The sequence below is a fragment of the Dromaius novaehollandiae genome, chromosome 2 (assembly GCF_036370855.1).
Source record: "Dromaius novaehollandiae isolate bDroNov1 chromosome 2, bDroNov1.hap1, whole genome shotgun sequence".
NCBI classification, from domain to species: Eukaryota; Metazoa; Chordata; class Aves; order Casuariiformes; family Dromaiidae; genus Dromaius; species Dromaius novaehollandiae.
Window position 1 is genome coordinate 58,499,248 of NC_088099.1, and position 21,750 is coordinate 58,520,997.

Consider the following 21,750-nt stretch of genomic DNA (forward strand, 5'->3'; position numbering starts at 1 on the left):
CTAACCTCATTGCTTTTGCGTTGCTGGCTGCACTGTAGCTTAGCTTCAAGAGGACAGAGTCCTCCTAGACTAATTTAAAGCTTATGCTTTATCTTTTAAAATGTATTGCTCTGGGAAGAGTCCACCAGATGGAAGATACCTCTGCTGTCTGAAAGCAAAAAATTGGCGCTCCCTCTCCCAAGTTGGACAATGAAAGTGGCTGTGGCTGCTATGCCTCCCATCCAGGCATGCTGGTGTCAGAGACCACAAGTGCCCCAGCACATTGCCATTTGACTTCAGTGGTGCTTCCCCTGATTTGAACTGTCTTGGGGTCAGAGTAAGGTTCCACGTAATGCCCATACATATCTTAAGTAGACGTCTCTCTGGCAGTTCACAAAACTGCAAGAGTGTAACAGGCCCATTGTCCTACCATGTTAACTTGAGGTAAAATGCAATGAAAATCTGTGAAGGAAGTGTTCTTTTCCCAAATATTTTGTTTGTTTAGTAGAATTGGGATAGATGAATGTTGATCATATCTCTTCTAATATAGCTATTAGAATAATGACACTATTTCCATGTTGTTTCTTGTCATGTTCTCTTTACAAACATTTTGTTTGTCATCAAGGAATAAAGTGATAGTTCAGGCAATCAGCATGGATCTGGCTACTACAAAATTTGAGTATAATAGAGACCCTCAACTGCGTAATTTGATAAGTGTCAGCTTATTTGAGTGTCAAATTTTTCAGTGCCAAGGTATTTTTTTTTGTTTCTTTAAAGGATTTTGAGCAATTAGGGATCATAAGCAACAAAGCGAACTCGTTTAAGTAGTTTATGCACCTCAAGCTGGTTAGCAAACTCTCTCAATGATTTTTGCAAGTGGAGTACTTCAGGCCATCTGGACTTTCACTTAGACATACTTATGATACTGTAGTAGTTGTTTTAGCTAACTGCTTTTAAATTTTTTTGTTTATTTACTAGTGAGTGGAGAGAGAGCCTTGAGAAGTGGGCAGTGAGAGGACTATAAAATTTGGCTGTTGCAGCTACCCAATATATTTAAAGTAGTGGGAAGTGTTATCTGTTAGGTGACGCATCAAATTTTGACTCTGGAAATTCTAGTTTTGGAAGAGTTGATTTCCTTAAAGTCTGAGGCCATCACTACGATACAACCCATCTCAACTCTCTGCAGCTTCAGCTTGCTGTTTCTTTCTTTACCTGTCCCATTACAAATACTGTTAATTTATAGCTGAGGCACAAAATAATGTTTTGGGTGGCTGCTTCATCACTCTGAAGATAGCTGCATTTCGCTGATGAGCAACTTGATCTGTATAAGCAGAGGCATTCAGTACTTTGTTGCAAGAGCACTTAACAGATCTTAGTTAATGTGTCAGATCTGATAAATGAAAGTATGGTATTTTCCCATATGTAACTTTACTCTCTGTCACCTCACTCTCTTGTCACCTCAGACAACCTGTGACCTTTCAAAAATACTTGAATAAATTTTCACATAATCTGTCTCTTCAACACAAAATCAGAAGGAAGGAGTCGGGGGCTACAGGCAGGATGTCAGAAGACCAGAGGGAGGCTATTTGGGGAGTGAGGGCTTCCGTAGTGAAGACAGTCATCAGCGCTAGAAGTATTGGGTGTGAGTGCTGGCTGCAAGAGTGCCAACATGCTATGAGTGCCAGTTTGTGACTCCTTTCCTTATGCTGCAGATTTATAACTCAGCCACTGATTCTGTGATCATAAAATCTGGACCTGCCTGTGACAGATCACCGAGCAGGCCGGGATCTGACGGACATTTTGTCAAAGTAGCTAGAGCATACAATACAGGGTTTATGCTAGCTCCGTGCTTCTCTTGAGGCTTTATGTTGGCTGCAGGTGGGATGGGCGATACATGATGTCCACAAAACTAGAGTGGTGCAAAGGATACTTGATAAAGGATGAATCTTTCCAGTACAAACGTGAACCATTTAAGAGGCTCTAAGATCTTTGAATCAAGATTGTGAATTTAAACTAGAAACAGGTTGGTTTTGTTCTGATTTTGATCCAGTACTGAGAACACTAAAGGCTGACCATAACACTGTGTTCTCACAAAATTATTGCCTGATTTCACCAGAAGTCCAAGCTGAAAAAACGCAACAGGAATATCTCACCGATTGAACTGTTTGCTTTATTATTTAACTTAGATAACCTTTTCCCCCCTTTCACTGGCAAATGCAAAAGAATCAGCTGCAGAAACAGGAAGGCCTTTACACCTAAACGTAAGTCCAGCATGGGCCCAGTGAAATCCAGATCCTGAATTCAGTGCAAGTTTTGCCAAAGGCTTCTCTGGGACTAGGTGAAGCCTTGTGAGTGATAGCTTCACTATATAACATTTCTGCACATATGCCAAAGCAAAGTGTTAAACAAATATAGCTCAACTATACAGAAAGGCTGTGATTTAGAAGCTTCAGTTTTTTGAATATCTGGTGATGGTTGAAATGTGAAGGCCCAAGACAACTTCAGTTCCTTCAGGAATGGATTAAGATGAGAAAAAAAAATAGATCATTTTAGTATATTCTTCTAGAAGAAATTGTAATTGTAATTGCAGTTTGCACCTTGAAGACTGTATCAGTCTTGCTAGTCATGTTTTTTAGTGCTCATGAGAGTTCTCAAACATTTTCAGTCTATGCTGTACTAACAAATTTGTAGACAATACGTGAGGGATGAAGAAGAATTCTAACTGGTCCTTGAAGTGGTTGTTTGGACTTGATTTTTCCAGAGATTCTTCTAAATTTCTCACATCTTAGTGCTGAAATTCGCCATTAATAAAGAGACATCTTGCAGGACTATTTTAAGCTAATTGGAGAAGAATTGATGATGATCTTATTAACCAGTAACTCTGAAGTTTAAAGAACACATAAAATAAATGGGAAGGAGCTTTTTTCTCCCCTCTGTTTCAATTAGAGAAAGATAGCACTTCTGAAGGAAAATCTAGGAAATCAACTCACTGAAGACCCTATCCAACTTCTAAGGAATTCAGTAGAAAGAGCTGGATCAGACCTCAGAACAGCAGCACATATTTATGTGCACCCCTTTTACTACAGGGTAAGAAACATTGTGCCATGCCTAAATAAGGTACGACGTTGGCTCTGGTGCTCTATGGTCACTGTTGGATCCCAGGAGAGTGGACTCTCTCAGACTGTTTGTAGGGGTGCCCCAGCCTTCAGCAGCAGTGGAGCTCTGTGCGCTATAGTAGTGACATTGCAATGTTTTGGACCGTCATTGATGAATACCATAGCAAGCTTAAGAAACTGGAGTTCCCCACAAGCTTATCCAGTCATTCAGACAGGTAGTGTTGTATGGGACAATAGTGACATGTACGGGAGGTTTTTGAATGGGGAACGGAATAATAGAGATGGAGAGTGGTGAGTGCATTAAGAATGTAATTGGTTCACTGGAGCATTTGAATCAAAAAAACCCACTAATGAAATATTCAGCTAAAAGACTAAATCTGTCTTCATCCATCAAAAGTAATTTACAGCCTTTTAAGATTTACTTCTGCTCATATTGTCCCTGTGGCATGATAGCTATCACAATTACAATTTCTGGTTAATTTTATCACTTATTCAACTCCAAATCAAGAGCCTAATTCTTCCTGTCACCTCTGTTTTAATTCACCTACTTCCACCAGTTATATAGACTGTGTTTAAATGACTGAGCTTGTACTAACTCTGTCTAATCAGTGTAAGTGGACATATTCTGTTCATTTCAACAGCTTCCTTAGTTTTATTGAGAGCTGATCACTATGATAGCTTTTAACCATCCATATTCAGGGCTGTAAATAATACTGGTAAAAAATAAAAAAGTAGCAATTAATCCTCATTATCAGATGACTCTCTATGAAAATTATTCTTAAACTCTGGAAATGGTTATATTATCCTATAAATGGATACATATGTATTCTGCTGGGGCAGCATTATCATGTGCCTTCATTCTTCACCATATGTAAGTCATGTGCAAAATCCCCATGTGATCTATTCATGTTAAGAAAATGAAGCATCTGTGTATGCAAAACCGTTCTTGGGCCTGGGAGGAAACAGGCACTAAAAAGCAGATTACAGTCTGAAACCTCTTCAGTGGCATTTACAACCGTGTTTTCAGATCTAGCTCCAAGACGACAGCAGCAGTGTAAATTCAAATCTATATTTAGGTTGCTGAGGTGGTGTGAGAGGATGAACAAGTCAGCTGGTGCTGCGTATCTTTGATTCTGATCTATGTCTGTGTGAGTGCTAATCTATAGGAGCTGACTATGTAAAATCTGTGCGAATGAGAGGAGAATCCTAATGACTTACTACTGACTAGAGCCAAAACTGATGATACATTGTTTAGCTCACAGATGTTGATGTGGTTCTCTTCATGACTTGCTACTAAGCAGTCTCAAAGCACATGGACTAGATTACTTTGAGATGAAACTAAGCCAAGTGATGCGCTCCAGGTGTGCACCTAACATTCTTCAGCCAATAATGGGAGTTCAGTCCCGGGGACCGGATTTAGTGGAGTTAGCGCATAATAAAACCCTTGCAGCATGTCTCGATGTGGTCATCAGGTCCACAGCACCAGCTTCTTTGCTGTCCAGATCTGCTCCTATAGCACCACATGACTTGCTAATGTAGACATAGCCCATATATTCCACTGATCAGGAAACATCAGCTTCCATAAGGTTTCCCTACAGCTGCTCATGGCACATGCTATCTTTCCTTGGTATCCCAGGGATCTTTAATCATTCTTTTGTTCAGATTTTCAGCGCATAGTTTCCTTTCAGAAATATTCCCGACAGCTAGCCATTTCTTTCAACAGAACTAAAAATTTTCTAGAGGACAATGAATAGGTCTTCTCCTTCTCTCGAGCTCAGCACCTAGAGCTTTCCTGCACTCTCTTCCAAAGCCACTAACTCTGTGGGTTTTCCAAACTGGGAGTCTTCCAGGGCCAGGCACAGGGGCGGCTAGTTGCTCACCCCATCATTCCAGTGGGTTCCTCACAATGGGGGAAGTCCATGGTCTCCATTCACCTGCATCTAACCTATAAACAGGAACTATCTCATCCCTAGCCAGTAAGGCTCAGACAAACGGACAGCCAATCCACCACATGGATGAATTGGGGTCTGATGCTGTTTGTAGAGCCAGGCACCCTGTGAGAAACAGATTGCTCATAACGATTATTTCTTGGCAGTTTTGTTGAGGCAATCTGCCATGTCCTCTGTGGAGTGTGCTGTGTCATATATCATCTCAGGTTCTAAGAGCCATTTTGTACCAAGTGATAGCTGATGTTATATGCAGAATGATGCACTGTGACTAAAACAACATGGTGGGTAATTACTGGGTTGGGCTAATCAGAGAATATAAATTTAATTTCTTGTTTGTTATCCATCCATCCACTGGCCACTGCAGATCAACTATAAACTTTGGGTCCTGTGTTATCGTTAAAGGATCTATCCACCACTCATTTCTTATACAGCATTTTACATGAATTTCTTTAAGAAATCTAGTAAAAACATCAGGCTTGAGCCATCACTTAAAGTTTTTGTGGACTCTCCTTCCCCTCTACCCTCTTTTCTACTGTTATCTGAACAAATACATAAGCAATCATTAGACAAAGCCTTTTTCTTGAGTGGGGCTTTGGCCTTGAAGCTATAGCTGTTTTTTATAGACAGGTTTGCATTTATGTTGAAATCACTGACTTCCTTTGAGTATGCTGGTACTGAAGTACAAAGAGAGCAGACAAAATTTGACCACAGCAACAGAAAGACCACATCCATGCAGCCGTTCCTAAGTTTGGTTGACCTCTGGACAGCTGGAGAGCCTAATTTGAATCCTGATGTTCCGATGTAACTTTTTCAAAAACTGCCAGGAATGTTATTTTCACTTTGTTCTTTGACTGTGGAAAAAGCATATTAATGTGAACTTGAGTACACTCTTTTACAGTTGGTTGCAATGTGAACTTTACAGTCTTTGGGTTCCAGCAGGTTCCATTAATTTCTTGACCAGTCTTGCAGAGTTTGCACTAGCTGTTGCAATTCAGAGAACTTGACTTTTGTAAAAAGCTTGGCACAGCTTGCAATCTCCTCAGGCCCCTACTCTTGCAGAAAAAAAGGTTCCTGCTGTTTCAAAATCCAGTAAGTCCCCTAAAGATACATAGATGGTAACATTTTTATACCAGACCCTCTACAAATCTTTTATTTTGCATTCCAGCAAAAACCACAAAGCGCATATATAGTATTCATCCTCTTAATGTATGAAAATCTGAAAAAAAAAAAATTCTCGCCCTTTCTAGATATACACTCCTGTAAAGTAAGGCCATGGTAAGATATTAAAGCAAAGGAAGGGTATTTGAGAAACTTTACCAGGAAGAAAAGTCCTTTTTAGTCTTTTTATCCGCCGTGTTCTAATAAAATGTCTTGACCTCATTTGGAGTCTTCTAATCTTAATGAAAATACTTGTTACAGAGCAGTTAAATTACATAGGTGTATAGGTGCACGTCTTTGATGGATAAATTACATAGGTGCACGTCTTTGATGGATATGAAAGGAATTTTCACGGGTGTATAATACAGTGTCCTGCTGGGGGGCAAAAGCAGAAAAAAAGAAAATTCTGTAAAAAATTGCAGTTGTTGTTGGAAAAGCTGAAATAGTGCTGTGGCTCATAGTTGCCAGGCAAAAACCATCAATGGGGGGTTTCTAATTGTTTTGCGTATTTGTTTTGTAAGCTGGCTGCTTCAGTAGTTTCCCAGCAATTATTGTGTAACTCAGCTTCCAGCAACATTAACAAGGAAAGCAAGAGTAGGTTCTTCCTTTTATTAACAAGAACGTAAAAATGGACTGCTTAAGACAGATTCAGTTCACAACAGACATTCTGATGAAACGCCTACTTTTTTTTAAAAAAGCTGATTTTCTTAACCTGTTTGTAAAAGCTTTTTAATAGAAACATCCCTTCTGAGAGGTGAATGTTATGCCCATAGTCTGTTTCTAGACACCTGCAGTGGACCTAATCTTGAGGTAGTGGTGAGAACACAAATATCTGGCATGGCTCTACCAGTTATGAGGGAAAGCAATCCTTTCTCCTTTGTCTTTGCCCACGGTCCCTTAGCTAGGGGCTCTGAGCAGAAATTTGAATTTGAAAACACAGATTTATTTTTCCTGGATGACACAATTCAAATAGTGGTGATTGACAGAGGAGATATTGGGAATAAGGGTTGTCAGGGGTGGTACAGATCTGATATAGATATCATGAGGATTTCAGAGCTGCATGGTTACACTGGGTAAACTTGCTCCTGAAAGATACTATTTTCTGCTATCCTGTGAGACTGTCGTGAAGTCTTCATCCACATAAACCTTTTTCCTCCCCTTTGCTTCCACGTGCTTTGAATCAGACCTTGTTGTTTCAAATCCATTAATCAAATTGTTGTAATATCTGCCAATTCTGAACTTGTGTGGGGAAGAGGATCTTCCAGGCCTCTTTTCATAGCTGATAGAAAAATGCATATTGACTTCTTGATCTTGAGACTGTGAGTCACAAAAGCAGGCTGAAGACCAGGCACTCATGAACTTGCTATCTCTAATGCTTCTGTAGATAGCCCAGCCTCAGACTTGAGATAATTTACAGATCTCATCTGTCCTTGCGACAGATGGTGTTAAGGGCCTTCTAGAAAGGTCCCTAGCTATACTGTTAGCTCAACAATAGTGTCTTGAGATCACCACAGGGGGACAACTAGGATAGCAATTGCCAGATGAGAGGCAGAGTGCCCAGGTGGCAGATGAGTGAGCAATGAGGGGCATTGCAGAGCACAGGGCTCACCTGTGAGCCCGCCTAGGGATGACTACATCTGGGCTGCCTCAGATCCCTCCGGGCAGGTAGTCCTGCAATTAAAATTGGCAGACAGTCAATTTGGCTACAGCCTCCACCTTAGAGTTTTCTTATGCAGTAACATAGATGCAGCCATTGTACTGCCAAAAAGGAAAAGGAAAAAAAGATCAACAAACAAACAAAAAATACAGAAAACAAGCCATGGCCCTAGTGAAAATATGCAACTTAAAGATTGCTGTCTTAGGTGGCGAAAGAAAATGGAAGGTAGCCAATACCAGCTGCCAAACATACAAAAATCTGGCTGTAAGGAATGACGGTCATAAAAATCTATTGAGATTCCAAATAATGGAAGACTTGCAGTAAAAAAAGTGACAATAATATCAAAAAATGGCAGCAGACTTATTCTTAAAATGCTTCCCTTCTAGCCAATGTTATCAGTGGTGTAGTTTGTGGGCACATATAAGAGGCAACATTAGCTTTCCTCATCTAGAAAAGAGTCGGTTTTTATTTCAAGTTCTGATCACATAGCCTCTTTTTCTCTCCCCTCCTTGGAATGAATTATTCATCACAACATCACTCAGTGTGAACCCAAGGGTACTGCAGAATTCAGAATCAGTGTCTTTTCTTTAAACTTATGGATAGAAAGTTTACGCTGTCATGTTCGGTGCACAAGCTGGCTGTTGCTGTGTGACAGTTAGCAAATATTAGGCAAGGAACAAAATGTCATTTATTACAGCAGTATTGCATTACAGCTTTGTTACATTAGTTATATTAGAGAAGACCATGAAATTCAAGGTCCCTTCTGTCGCAGATGGATGAGATGTTAAAGGCCAAGCCTTGAACAGTAGAAATGCAGCCAGTGTTTCATGGCTAAGGCAAAGGGATTGGCACTTGTCAGAATAGAAAAGAAGTGAAGGGAGAGAGAGAAATTAGGGCTTGATAGTGATTAGCTTCTGCATCCAAACAAGATAATCTTATCTTTAAAAATCACAAGAACCTACATATTTTCAAAAATGATTGGTGGTTTTTGAAAATGATTTTCAAGTTCTCACACCTACATGTTTTGGCAGGATTCATTTTTCAAAAAACAAGTGCCCAGCATCGTCTGCAAGCAGGGATTTCTTAGGACTTGTCAGGTTGGATGGCCTAAACCTGAGGCATCCACAGTCAGAGACTGCCTTTGAAAAATCCTGTCCATCAAGAATTAAACTAGGTGAGAATAACAGCAGCAGAAAATGCTTACATAATGGAAAACCAAATTGCATAAAATTATCACTGTTTTTACAAGCTGTCTCCAAACCCATTTCACTGACTTCAGTTTTGATCTCAAACTGCAGTTGTTTCCAAATGGCAAATCCTTTGAGCTCTGCTACACAGAATGCTTCAGGTCTTAAAGGTGTAATTGTGCTTCCTAAATACTACTGTTTTAAAGTATCAAAATGTGCTGATAGCAGAAGCATTTAAGATCTATGATCATGGACCAGGAGTCTGGTCATAGGGCAGTCTTGCGTATCCTGAGATGCAACAGAGCTGGCAGGTGATGTACTCAGAACACAATTTGATTTTGTGGAGTATATGGAACATCACTGTTTTTTACATCTGAGTGACACAGCTGTCCTGGGAAACAGAGATGTCTCCCTAGGTTGATTCCAACACACCTTCCTTCATGCATCAAGGCTCTCTGCTCAGCTGCTGATACATGTACTTGCATAATGTCAGTACCTTTCTGCAAGAAGGAAATCATCACGCTTGGTTCCCCCCAACGTTACAGAAACAAATGTCCATGCAGATTCTGATTTACCTCAGTTGCACCACATGACAAAAAATTAATGATGTAGGAAGGTGTAGATCATTAGCGTAGGTTTTACTTTCTACCTGTGGACAGTCCAGTCTTCACATGTGTATGTCCATGTTTTACCCCACACGGATTTTTTTTTACACTATAGGTGTCAACAGCATTGTAATGGAGAATTCATTAAATAACAAACTGCAATACATTACAATAACCTCACTGAGTTACAAATTAATTCCTTTCTTCTGCTTGCCTCGTAAGTGTCGTGAAGTAGCATTTGCCTGAGGGGTTTAGCAGGTAAAATACTACTATTAATAATAATAACACAAATTATTTTTGTAAGGCAACTTTCAATATACATAGGGAATTAATGTTCTCCCCTTAGTACGGTTTAGCTTCTTTGGTAGCCTGTTGCAGAAGATGTAGAAAATGAGAAGAAAATAATACTTTAGCTGTTACTTTAGTTGTACTTCTTTGATTATTTACATTTTTTCAGGGCCTGATTAGCAGCATATCTCACTCATGGTGATTTTGCTTGAAGCTGTTTGGACTCAGCATTTCTGAAAATCAGATCTTGATTCAGTAGAGCAAACAATTTAAGGCTTAACTCCAGGCCTCAATAATCCAAAGCATTACTCTGTTGGGAATGTTGTCTTTGGCAGTGGGAAAGCTAGAAAATTATTTCATCCATCTCAAGATTCACTTATTACGGAAGTCTTCTAGTTCAGTACTGACCTTTCAGCTGTAGACAAACAGCAGACTTACAGTTATCTCACTACAGACACACCGTAGTAGAGATGTCCTTTTCTGACTGATGATGTCCTAATAATGGCAGATCTGTTTGGAAAAAGGATTCAGTGACCAATACTGTGTTGAAATTAGCCAATCTAGGAGCAAGCAGGTCCAAGTTAGCTAATACATTTGCTTTGCACTATTACTCCTAAATAGAGCTCTGGTCTACCTATGGGGAGATCCATAATCTCCAAGTGCCCTAATGCACCTATGCTTGGAAGCTCTACACATGGACGACTTTGTGCTTACAACCTGAAATACTGAAACACTCTCCTTGTTTCTACCTCAAGTTTGCATGTATACACTCTCCAAAAGCTTATTGAAACATTATTTACAAATAAAAATAGGTGATCTTAAAAGCAGATCAGCAGAGGTAGTGGTTACATGTTTCGAAGTGCTCAGTGACAATACCCGTTTTAGGTGTTACCTTTCCTATCTTCCCCTGTATCATTTGTTCTGGTTGCCTGTGCCATGGCTTACCTTCTGGTTTGGCTCTTTGTGGGGCCATGCTGCAAACCAGGTCAGGAGATTGATCCAGATGAACAGCATTTTCAGGCTTTTTCCTTTTTAAATGGGGCAGGTATGAGCAAGAGAGGGAGAAGTTTCAAGACTTTTTATCTGTAAACTGTGGGCTGTGTGCCCTTCATCTCGCTAGATCCATACTTCTTAATAGCTAAGGTGTGCCTCACAGCTGAAGTGCCACAAATAGCCAGTCAAACACAAAGAGGAGTCTGGCAGGGCACAAGTAATTCCTAACTGGTTGAAGGAGGTGCTCTTTGGCCTTAGCTTGCAGTAAATAAAAATAAATAGCTCAATAACATGTGCTCACAAAGCATGTGTAATAAATTTCAGTTCTGGTTACTAAAAAAAAAGCCTTGCTTACTGCTTTGATTATGTACTAGAATGTTTACACAGAAACACCTGCAGTCTTAAAATGTGCTTCTGTGGATGGTGATTTTTTGGCATAAATTCCACTATTTCCACTAACTTTGCTCTGTCTTTTACAAAGTGACTGGAGTAACTACCGATGTAACTGACATGGCTGTTTTAGGTGATTCAGGCTTTCTTGCAGTGTTGCAAGTTACAGCCAGACAGCAGTATCTCAGTTTTCTACAAGCAGACTTTGTCAGTCAACCAAAATAATAGGATAGTCATACCTCTGACTGACTTTTGTGGCCAATGAGTTGATATCATCATTGAAATTCCTGGTACAGAGGAGCCTTTACAAAAAATGTTGCCAAAGTAGAACTCAGAAGTGATGCTGAGAGCCTGATCAGGCATGTCTAGCAGCTGGCCTGCCAGCTCAGAGCTGGGACATGCTATGATGCCACTGTCCCTGTTCTTTAGATAAAGTGAGTGCTGTAAGGTTTAGATGATGAATTCATCACCATTAATCAGAGTCAAAAGTGTGAGAAAAATAATTTATGAGCAAGCTGCTACCATTATTTTTGGATGCTTACTAAAGCAGAGTTTTGGAGATAATACAGTCTTATATTCTCCTACAGATGACAATAGAAAATCTCCCACTAATTTCACTTGGAGGGAATTGCCAGCAAAGTAGCTCTTCAGTCTGCCAGTTTGGTTGTACTTCCATGCAGCTATTTTCTCCAAGGCAATTAGAGTTATTAGAATTTTGTTAAAAAAAAAAAAGTCTCCAGTATCTGGCCCATTATATTTAGATCAATAATCATTGCTATGGCAGAGAATGTTAGATTTCCAGAGGTGTACTGTCCTTACCACAAACAAGCCTTGTTTAGAGTCTTTAGATGCAAATATGGCATGAATAAATAAAATTCATGCATTCCTCAAGCCTGATGTTGCAGCATTACATGGTTTCTGTAGGGTGCTTTCACTTGCCTGCTTTGAGGCCAAGTTCTTTTTATTTTGCAGGCCTATGCCTTGGGTGCCAAGGACTGCTTTTGTCCTGAGAAAGAGCCAGAGAGTCCCACAGGTCAATCAGGTGCTGACAACAGTACGCTGTCATGGCCCAGCCACCAACTTCATGTGCTATGCTCTTCCTTTATTACAGCAGTTCAGCTTCGTCTCCCTGCCCACTGATGTCCTGGAAATAGAAGTAAAGGACAAATTTGCAAAGAGCCGACCGATCATCAAGCGCTTCCTCGGAAAACTTTCTATGCCGGTTCAGCGACTCTTGGAGAGACATGCTATAGGGTAAATTCCCTGCTCATGCTACTTTATATTGTTTATGGAGTATGCTGCCATTTTGAAAAGGCAATTGAAGTCTTTAGTGGTATATCATTATAGTGATATTATGATGTTTTGGTATATCATTATAGTGATATTACGATGTTGTTGAGCAGGAATTATTAAACTGACAGTGGTCTCATGAATGATGTTGGTGATCTTAATTAGAATTTATAGGACTATGGGCCAGCCAATGAATTCACTGTAAGGTTATTCATTGCGTTTTGAAACATGAGAGCTGGCAATTAAAAATAAATTGTTTTGTATGTATCATGGCTGCAAATCTGGAGAGTGCAATATTTTCAATTTGAATATTGTTCTAATATTATCAACAGGCTGTTTTCATGTTTCAGGGAATTACCTATGGGTTAAAATCATGCCAGATCTGTTCCTCCTATGTTACTTTAATTTCTCGACAGTGAAAATACTATAAAAATATATACGTCATGTGTAACTAAATCTTTCTGACCCTTCCCTGCTGCCAGAGAATAACTAGTTCACTTCAGCTCAGCTGGCCTGCCCTGCTTCCCCTTTGTATGGATGTCCTAGGAAGGTGTGTGCTGTCAAATTGACACAAATCAATTTGAGGAGGGCAGGTAGGGTGTAGACAAAGCCAAAAATGTGGCTTCAAATTTTGCGGTTTAGACCTTGAGAAGCAAGGAGAGAAGGAACCATATACTGAGGAGAGCATGGGCAATACAGATCCCAAGAAAGCATTTCTGAAAATTGGATCTCAATTCAGCAGAGCAGCAGGAAGCTGAGCTTGTTGGAAGTGTTTTTTAACAGCTGGTTCAGAAACTGGCTGTGATTTTGACAGCTGAATCTACCAGAAGAGACTTAAACTACCTTCATGTTTTTCAAGTAGGGGAGATAGAGTGGCTCTTCAGAAAGCAGATGGAAGAGAACAGCTTGGGCAAGGTAGAGCCCCATAACTGGTACCATTGGCTTCCCTTAACATGAGGGAATCCCTTCTGATTATATCTTCCTATTTTACTTTCTCATTGTAAACACTGTCTTTCTAAAGGACATTGCTAAGGGCAGTGCCTCCAGCCTGTACCTAGATCTGGCTTAGTTTTAATACCATAGTGGCTTTTAAATAGCAGGAAAGTTCAATGAAGAGCATACACACAAATTCAGAAAAATAATACACAAATCTTGAGATTGTCTCATTTATATGAGTTTCCAATGCATGTGAAACTATCCTAGCAAATGCAATGGGCCCAACTGAAAGTGGACTATGTTTCTTTGAAAGTTGTATAAATATTACTATTTAGTGAACCCTCTACACTCAAAAAATGCTTTACAAACATGGATTCAGCCTCGTTTTGGGCAGCTGGGAAGTTAATCTCTTCTATAGTTTCATTCTGTTCTGAGGGGTGGATGAAGTGTGGCAAAGGGAGGGACCTGCACAAGAACAGAATGGAGTCATTGATCAACCTTGTCAGGAAGGTGTTCTCCTGATATTTCAGCTTCATAGAGGTAAGAGGGGTAGAAAAAGATGAAGAGTAGTCATTCAAGCAGTTTGAGAAGAGAAGGTGGTAAGTGGGAACTAGCCTGTACAGGCTTTTGAAAGCAAGAACAGGAAAGCTTGAATTTTATACAAAAGATGAAGGGAAGGAAATACAGAAATGCAAGGTTCTGCAGAGGGGTAGATATGTTCAGATCAGCAGGGAAGTAAAGTCTTCTCATAGTAGCTGCAGTGGGACTTGTTTGCTTCCCATATTGATATTTTCATACCCATACTGCAGAAGTTCCATTCCCACCGTTATCCCTCTATATATACATATGTGCGTGTGTATCGCAAAAGCCTGCCTAATTCACTGACTCAGCTGTTCCATTGTAATTGAAGACATTGTCCTCTCCTTCTCTGCCATTCGTTCTCTCATATGCAAGTCAACATGCCCTCATGGCTGGTTTGAATAGCCTTTGAAAACCATTATGTATTTTTGTAGGATTCAGCAGCTTTATCTATGCACAGTAGACATTGGGTAGGTTATGGTCTGTTGTGACAAGATTTGTTTTTTTTCAGAGACAGGGTTGTAAGCTACACTCTGGGTCGCAGGCTTCCTACAGATCATGTCAGTGGCCAGCTGCAGTTCCGATTTGAGATAACTTCTTCCATCCATCCAGGTAATTCTCAGTTTTAACCCATTATTTATCTAGATCTGGTTTTTGCTTTGCATTCCTTTCTCCACAGAAGTCTGAATTCATTCCTGGCTGCTCCGGGATTTTAGGTACAGTCATGACCAAAGGAAAACGCATAAAGCTCCCTGCCACAGGAGGCATCGTGAGTCACAATTTCTCCCCTGATTCTCCTTAGGTCTCAGAGTTACTGGTGTCTCATATCACCTGATTCTTGGCTGCTTCAGATGTTCTGCCATGTAAGTTACAGTGAAGAGGGTAGAAAACTAAGGTCCCATCTGCTTCTCTATCATTTTTCCCAAGGAAGTGCTGGAAGGACTGTTACTAGCAGAGTCATCTGCATCTAAGCACTCTGTAAAGGAAAGATAGAGAATGTAATAGGAGAGATGATTGCAAATATTCTCATTTTGTTTATTTTTAATGAAAAAGAATAAAAATAAAAGAAAAATATTGCTTCCCTCCTTCCATCCCTTTTGGTTTGGTTTGGTTTTGATTTACATTCTCTTGTAGTGATTAGGAAGTTACTCTCATGATGTCAGTCTGAACTTTGGGTTTTATGTGAAAATCTCAATAGTGTTGCCCCCTCAATAGTGTTGGACCTTTTGCCTCTCTGTGATAGTGCTCGTTCAGGGGCACTTTGAAAATCAACAGTTCTATTAGTAGTTGGAAAATATGACCTGCCCCTTGCTGGGAAACCCTGCCTCCTGTCCTTTGACTGTTTGGTGAGTGGAGTGAAAGAGCCCAGGTTGTCTGTCATCTGGGAGGAGGTAGGACAGATGAGGGTCATATCAGAGGATGTTTTGAAAAGGTTTTCACCTTAGAGAGGTGTGAAAAGGTGGGGTTGGTTTTTTGTCTTTTTGTTTCGTTTTGTTTTTTAAGTTTTCTGTTGTGGAATCCTGGTAGCTTCAGCATGGCAGGAGTAATGTCATTAAGACCTTGTGGAAGGTTTTCTTGTTCTTCCTATGATATCCTTTCCCTTGCCAGTTGACTCAGAAGAGTTTCAGGAAGGTGCTACTTTCAGGTCATGTTGCAAGGAGGACAGGGTGATGCATGCAGAGTGCCACCAGGGATTAAACCCCATATTTATTAAATCCGTTGTAAAAAGACTGCCTAGCAAAAAAGCAGCATGTCTTGATAGTTGCTTAGTTGCCCACTCTCACACTGTAATTTTTGCTTTTAATTTCCTCAGATTGCTGTGGATGCCTGTGCCCCCACAACTATGCCCCTGGTTCAGTCAACAGTTCATGTTAAAGGAGTAAGTAATTTCTCTTCCTGTCTTACACAGATGATGAAGAGGTCTCCATTAGTGCAGATCTTGAGCCAGCTGGCCTCCAGGAAAGCCCAGTGAACAACCCCACAGAGGAAAGCCTCGGTGAGCCTCCATGCATCAACACAGTGACCTCAGAAATTACAGCTCCAGAACAGCTAAATGGATACAGTGTGAACAATATCGATAGCCCAGGGGCTGTCAAACCACCTGGGCAAGGCAACCAGAACAGCTTAAACGAAGAGCTAGCAGGAGATGGGGAGGCTGATACGGTGCCAATTCCTGAGCCCTTGGAATCCAACCCAGGAGAAGTGCTGCCTTCTTTGAGTGCTACGGACCTCACGGAGCAAATGGCTCTGCTGGCTTGTATGTCTCCTCCTGAGACTGAAGTTAGGGAAAATAATAAAGTCAATTTTGGTCCTCAGGGAGATGGTGGAGTCTTGACCAGCATAGAAACATTAGATATCGATGAGGTGAGTGCAAATGTACATGCTGGCAAGGATCTAGAGAAGAGTCAGGAAGAAGAAGGGGCTTCAGCCCAGGAGGATGAAGACAACAAGCTACAACTAAGGACCACAGCAAAGAGGAAAAACAGGCCTTGCTCCCTGCCTGTGTCCGAACTTGAGACAGTCATAGCTTCAGCTTGTGGTGAGCCAGAGACCCCTCGCACACACTACATACGGATTCACAACCTGCTCCACAGCCTGCCCTCAGCACAGATGAGCAGTGATGGGGAAGAAGAGCAAGATGGCGGTAATAGCGGGGAAAATGATGAGGAGTCCACGGTCAAGGAGGCGTTGGAGAAGGAGACAGTCAGTGAGAGTGAGACAGTAGCAGCAGAGCCTCCTCTGGAGAGTGAGGCTGAAGAGAACTTCAGCCAGGTCACAGTGCCTCCCGGGACTTCGGCCGAGCAACTCTCTGACTTAAATGAAGGGCTGTTGGATGGGGAACACCCCAGGACGGGAAGTGAGAGCGAGTCAAGCTCCAGGCCCAATGGGGACAACGAATGCGAGGCGTGCGACACCTCTTGCTACAGTCCCTCTTGCTACAGCACCTCCTGCTATAGCACCTCCTGTTACAGCACCTCTTGCTACAGTACCTCCTGCTACGACAGTAACAATCGCTTCTCCAGCCATACCCGCTTCTCCTCTGTCGACAGTGCAAAGATTTCTGAGAGCACAGTCTTTTCCTCACAGGATGATGAGGAAGAGGAGAACAGTGCTTTTGAGTCAGTGCCAGATTCAGTACAGAGCCCTGAGCTGGACAGGGAGCAAGTGGATGGCTCCTCCCAGTGGCCAGATGAACTAGTAGCTCATGGTGGGAATCCACAAAGAGCCAAAGAGGGTCTAGACACTCCAATAGCAGGTCCAAGCAGCAGAAGAGAAGGTTAGATCCTGAGAATCGATGTGCTGAGTGCCCTAATTATCTGGATGTCACAGAAGGCATCAGATAATTGAGGTTTCAGAAAGCTCACAGTTTATTTTGTACCAATTTGAGGGCTGTGAGCTGGACCAGATATCAGGGAGGGTTGGATAATTGAGCCTGTCCTTAAAAATCCCAGCAAAACCAAATAAATTGGGTGGAGATCTGTATATACAGTTTGCTGTAGATATACATGCATCGTTATAAAATTGTGGTTAGCTCCAGTAGTTACCTGGCAGATCAGCATTCTCACATCCACCAACCCATTCCTTATTTCCTGGGATTGTTCCATTTCACATATCCGATGTACTGCCATATCTCTGATAGTCAGTGAGAGGACTGACTTGTGCTTGCGAAGGGGCAGACATGCTGATATATTCTAGCTAAAGATCTGGGCCAGGATGTGTATATGACTGGTAGCCATACACAGTCATAAGCATGGAGAAATGCAAATGTTTTCTAATTAGGAAGGAAAGCAGCTGCCTCTTACAAACCCTGTTTTCTCCAATTCCCTCGATAGTAAACAAATCTACTTGAGATTTCACAAACTACAGGACACCACAGCAGAGATTTTGTTGTTTCTTGGATGCTTGGCAAGTGTAACTATATCAAATGAAGTTCTCATCTCCTTCACTTTCTCTAGAGATATAAGATATTTAAGATTAACATTGTTTGTAATTTAGGTACTGTTTTTTCCCCAAACCCTTCAAACCCTTGCATTAAATTCCTCCCTTCAGTAACTCATGTTACATAGCGGAGTTACATGAGGATCAGATTTGGTCACTCATCTCCTCTTCAGCTTGGTTACTGTTTTTTCAGGCTGAAAAAGTAAAGGCCTCAACTACAGCTAAGGAATGTGCAGCAAGGTCAAGAAGTAGTCTTTGCATTCTCAAATCCTGAACCATCTGTTGCCTGACAGAGTGACATCAAATTAAAATGTCACCAAGAAGATAACATATTTGGGGATCACTGGAAGCCCCAAACAAAGCAGCTTTCCACCTTTTCCTCCTCTATTCCCACGTCATTTCCCCTTACCTTCCACTGCCACAGGCCCTACTCTGGCAGAAACAGAAAGGTTGTAGCGTGTCCTTACCCTGGACCATGTAAGGATTTTCTAGATTACGATGGCTAGACAATTGTTTGCTCTGCAGAGCAGAATTGAGCCCAAATAATCACATTCTCAGAACTATACAGGGGCAGAGAAACCCGCAGTGAGATGGACCTTCTTTCTTGCAGACGAGGTTCTTTGTGTGTGGACAGCATTTATTTGCATGTATGCCTGTGGGGGGCACAAATGTGTGTGTGTGTGTGTGTGTATGCACATGCATGAGACTGTGCTTACAGATTTAATAGTTATTTTGGGATGTGTGTACTTGCAAGAGGGGATTTGGAGGGAGGGTGTGTTCTGCATATGAATTCTGTGCAGCTCCAGGTTTTGTCCCTTGAGCCCGTATAAAGGGCACTGCAGTGTTCACAGTGGCTTTGCTTTGATTAGCCAAGAGAAAATATGTCTGAAGGGCAGCACAGCTGCTTAGTACTCTTGATATCAGCTGGGTGCTTTAGTAAATGTTGACATTGTTTCATGATTTGGTGGCTATTACAAATACAGTAGATGTGGTCACCTCCATCCACTCCAGGTGACTGATACTACCATGCTTCCGCTGACTTGGCGTAACTATCTTGACTAGGGGAAAGTCAATTATGGTGAGGTAAGTAAAAAAACATAGATAGATGATGTGGTAGTTGGTGCTATAACATCTGTAGTAAAAGCACAATTTTCAAGGATACCAGAGATGGGCTTCTAGCACTGATTAATAACATATGTAATTCTGCTGTCTGTTCAAAACATGCAGCGCTTATGACTGTGAGATATGCCTATACACAATTAGTTTAATGAAGACATTTAAGAGGCTGAACAGTATCGTCAGAACACCTAGAAGAGGGAGTATTTTTATGTAAGTGATTTTTCTCACTTCTAGATGGTATGAGATTTTTTAATGATTGTACTCAGAATTGGCTTCTGCCCTCTAGCTATTTGCAAAGGCCTTGGAAAAACAGATATACATTTTAGGTAACTGTTTATTTTACTGTTTGAAAGCTAGATGTTATTTTTTATAGAATGCTTATTCTTAGGGTGTTAAGATTCTGACATTAACGATAGCTAAACCAGCCAGCATATAGTGAGTTTGGCTCAGCTGAATAGTCTGTTCTGAATTTTAAAGTATCTGTGTAATTTTCTGGTGATATCAGAAACATTAAACATTTTTTCCCTAACTCGCATCTTTTTGATGCGTATAAATGTTATATTTATGTAACTTAGATTGTATCTTTATAATACAGGCTCATCTGGAGCTGGAGGTTGTAGTGAACAACTGTTATACAGCATGAAAATATGTGCATTAGTAGGATAAATAGTCCTGATTTCTAAGGTTTTAAAGAAAACTGGGAAGACATCTGAATTCTGAAACCTGTGGAGTTTTAACTTGCAGGTTCCTCATTCTCACAGTTAATTCTAGGATTAAGAATAGTTTTTCATCCTTACAATAAACTTAGTTTCTTAAAGGGTTCTGTAACCATTGACTGAATCTTGAGTTACTTGTTCCCATCAACAGAACATCAGATTGAAAATTTGCTTAGGTTCCGTTATTTCATATTTGGATATACAGGCATATATACAATATTGGTGTTTAAAAACTTCCTCTGCCCTGTCTATTGTGTGTCTCCTTTTCTTCTTTCCCACTTCTCTATCTCAGGTCTTCCCTCTTTATTTCAGGTCCTGACTCTGTCTCGCTATCTTTTATCCTCCTCTTCTACCACCTGTCTCCTACCTGTTTCTGGTCTTTCTCTCATTCTCCTTCCTCACACTCAAGATGGACAGTTGAATTTTGAAAAATGACTATAGAAGGGGGTGATCTTCTGCTCTACAGGGACTGCAAAATCCTGCCACTTCAGTCCACATATAAATCTGTTCATCTGTTTTAAAAGAAGGCCTGTTTTGAAAAGCAGAGAAGGCTTCAAAGGCAACTTTTAGCCTCACATTCCTCTGATGGGGTGAATTAAAAGTTGGAATGGATTTTGCACGTTTCTGCCCAATTTCTGCAGAAGCTTCAGTTTGGTTGTACTTATACAGTACTTTTCAGAGATCAAGCCTAATTCTTCTTTCGCTTACACTTGTATGTCTGGAGTAAATGAGTCCAGAATCTGGCCCATAATAGTTTAGCATTGACTGAACCCCAAGACCAGATCCTTGACTGCATTATTTTAATGTGAGTGGTTATTAAAATAGTGCCTGAAAATAGGAATAACCGGAGCTGCTAGTACAACACTAGGCTAACCTTTTCGAAAGATTAATCACTTGTTTTACAGTAGCACATTTTTTAAACCACGTTGTGAAAGCAGTGAATGACTGTGAATGTCTTGAATATCTTGTCCATAGGTGATTGCCCTTTACTCCATAATTCTCAGCCAGTCAGCCAGCTTCCTTCTCTGAGGCCTGACCATCATCACTACCCAACTATCGATGAGCCTCTTCCACCAAGTAAGCTTTAGTTTTTTAATTTATTGTATTTCTCAACCTTTCCTGTTAACTGAAACAGTGTAGAGGTCAGTATATCTTTCTAAATGACCCCATCTGTCCTGTATATTCATTCTCCAGAACTCAAGCAATAAGCCCTTTTGTTTCCCGTATTTGATCCTGACTTCAAATGTTGTCATGTTATTTTGGACAAGCTCTATAACCTCCTTCTGCCTTGGTCCATCCTCCTTAGCTACCATGAAATGGAAATAATAATATTCCCTTGTCTCCAGTCACTGTTGTAAGACTGGTATGAGTGGGTCTCTGTAAACTGATCTGGAAGCCTTACAAAAAGCCTCTGGGTGCTGTAATGGCAAAATACTTTGCTTTTTTCTACAAAGGTTGTCTTCAGGTTTTTCCATCACGAATCTCAAAGCTGGTTTGGGATGGTGCTCTCTGTGGTCCTGTCAGCTCTGCTTGCAGGTCCAGCAGGAACCTTTTCACAGTCAGGATGCTCCTGGGACAGACAACAGGCCCAAATCTGAGCAAAAAACCCCCACACTCTGGGGAAAAGACACCTCACATTCCATGTCCTGTTGCACTGTCTTTGGATCTGATGATCAATGAATTTTATGTTCATTATGGATTGTAGTGGGGTCTGCTTGACAGGAATAAAAATGAAAGGATTTTAAGCAAAGTGGTGGATTAGCAGGCTGATAGTATGGAATTTTTAGCTCCATATCAATTGCTGAAGGTGTTTCCACTTGTCTCCATAGCCTTTCCAGTGTATAATCCT

The 21,750-nt window shown here is 40.9% G+C and overlaps 1 protein-coding gene across 10 annotated transcripts in view; it reads left to right on the forward strand.

Moving 5' to 3' along the window:
* Positions 1-21,750, forward strand: part of HECW1 (HECT, C2 and WW domain containing E3 ubiquitin protein ligase 1) — a 272,955-nt gene that overhangs the window by 177,519 nt on the left and 73,686 nt on the right. For all 10 annotated transcript variants that reach the window (XM_064506615.1, XM_064506619.1, XM_064506616.1 and 7 more), the window contains 4 exons: positions 12,434-12,576; positions 14,639-14,739; positions 16,037-17,404; positions 20,877-20,978. In XM_064506615.1, coding sequence (XP_064362685.1) covers positions 12,434-12,576; positions 14,639-14,739; positions 16,037-17,404; positions 20,877-20,978 — 1,714 coding nt within the window. The remainder of the gene's footprint in view (positions 1-12,433; positions 12,577-14,638; positions 14,740-16,036; positions 17,405-20,876; positions 20,979-21,750) is intronic.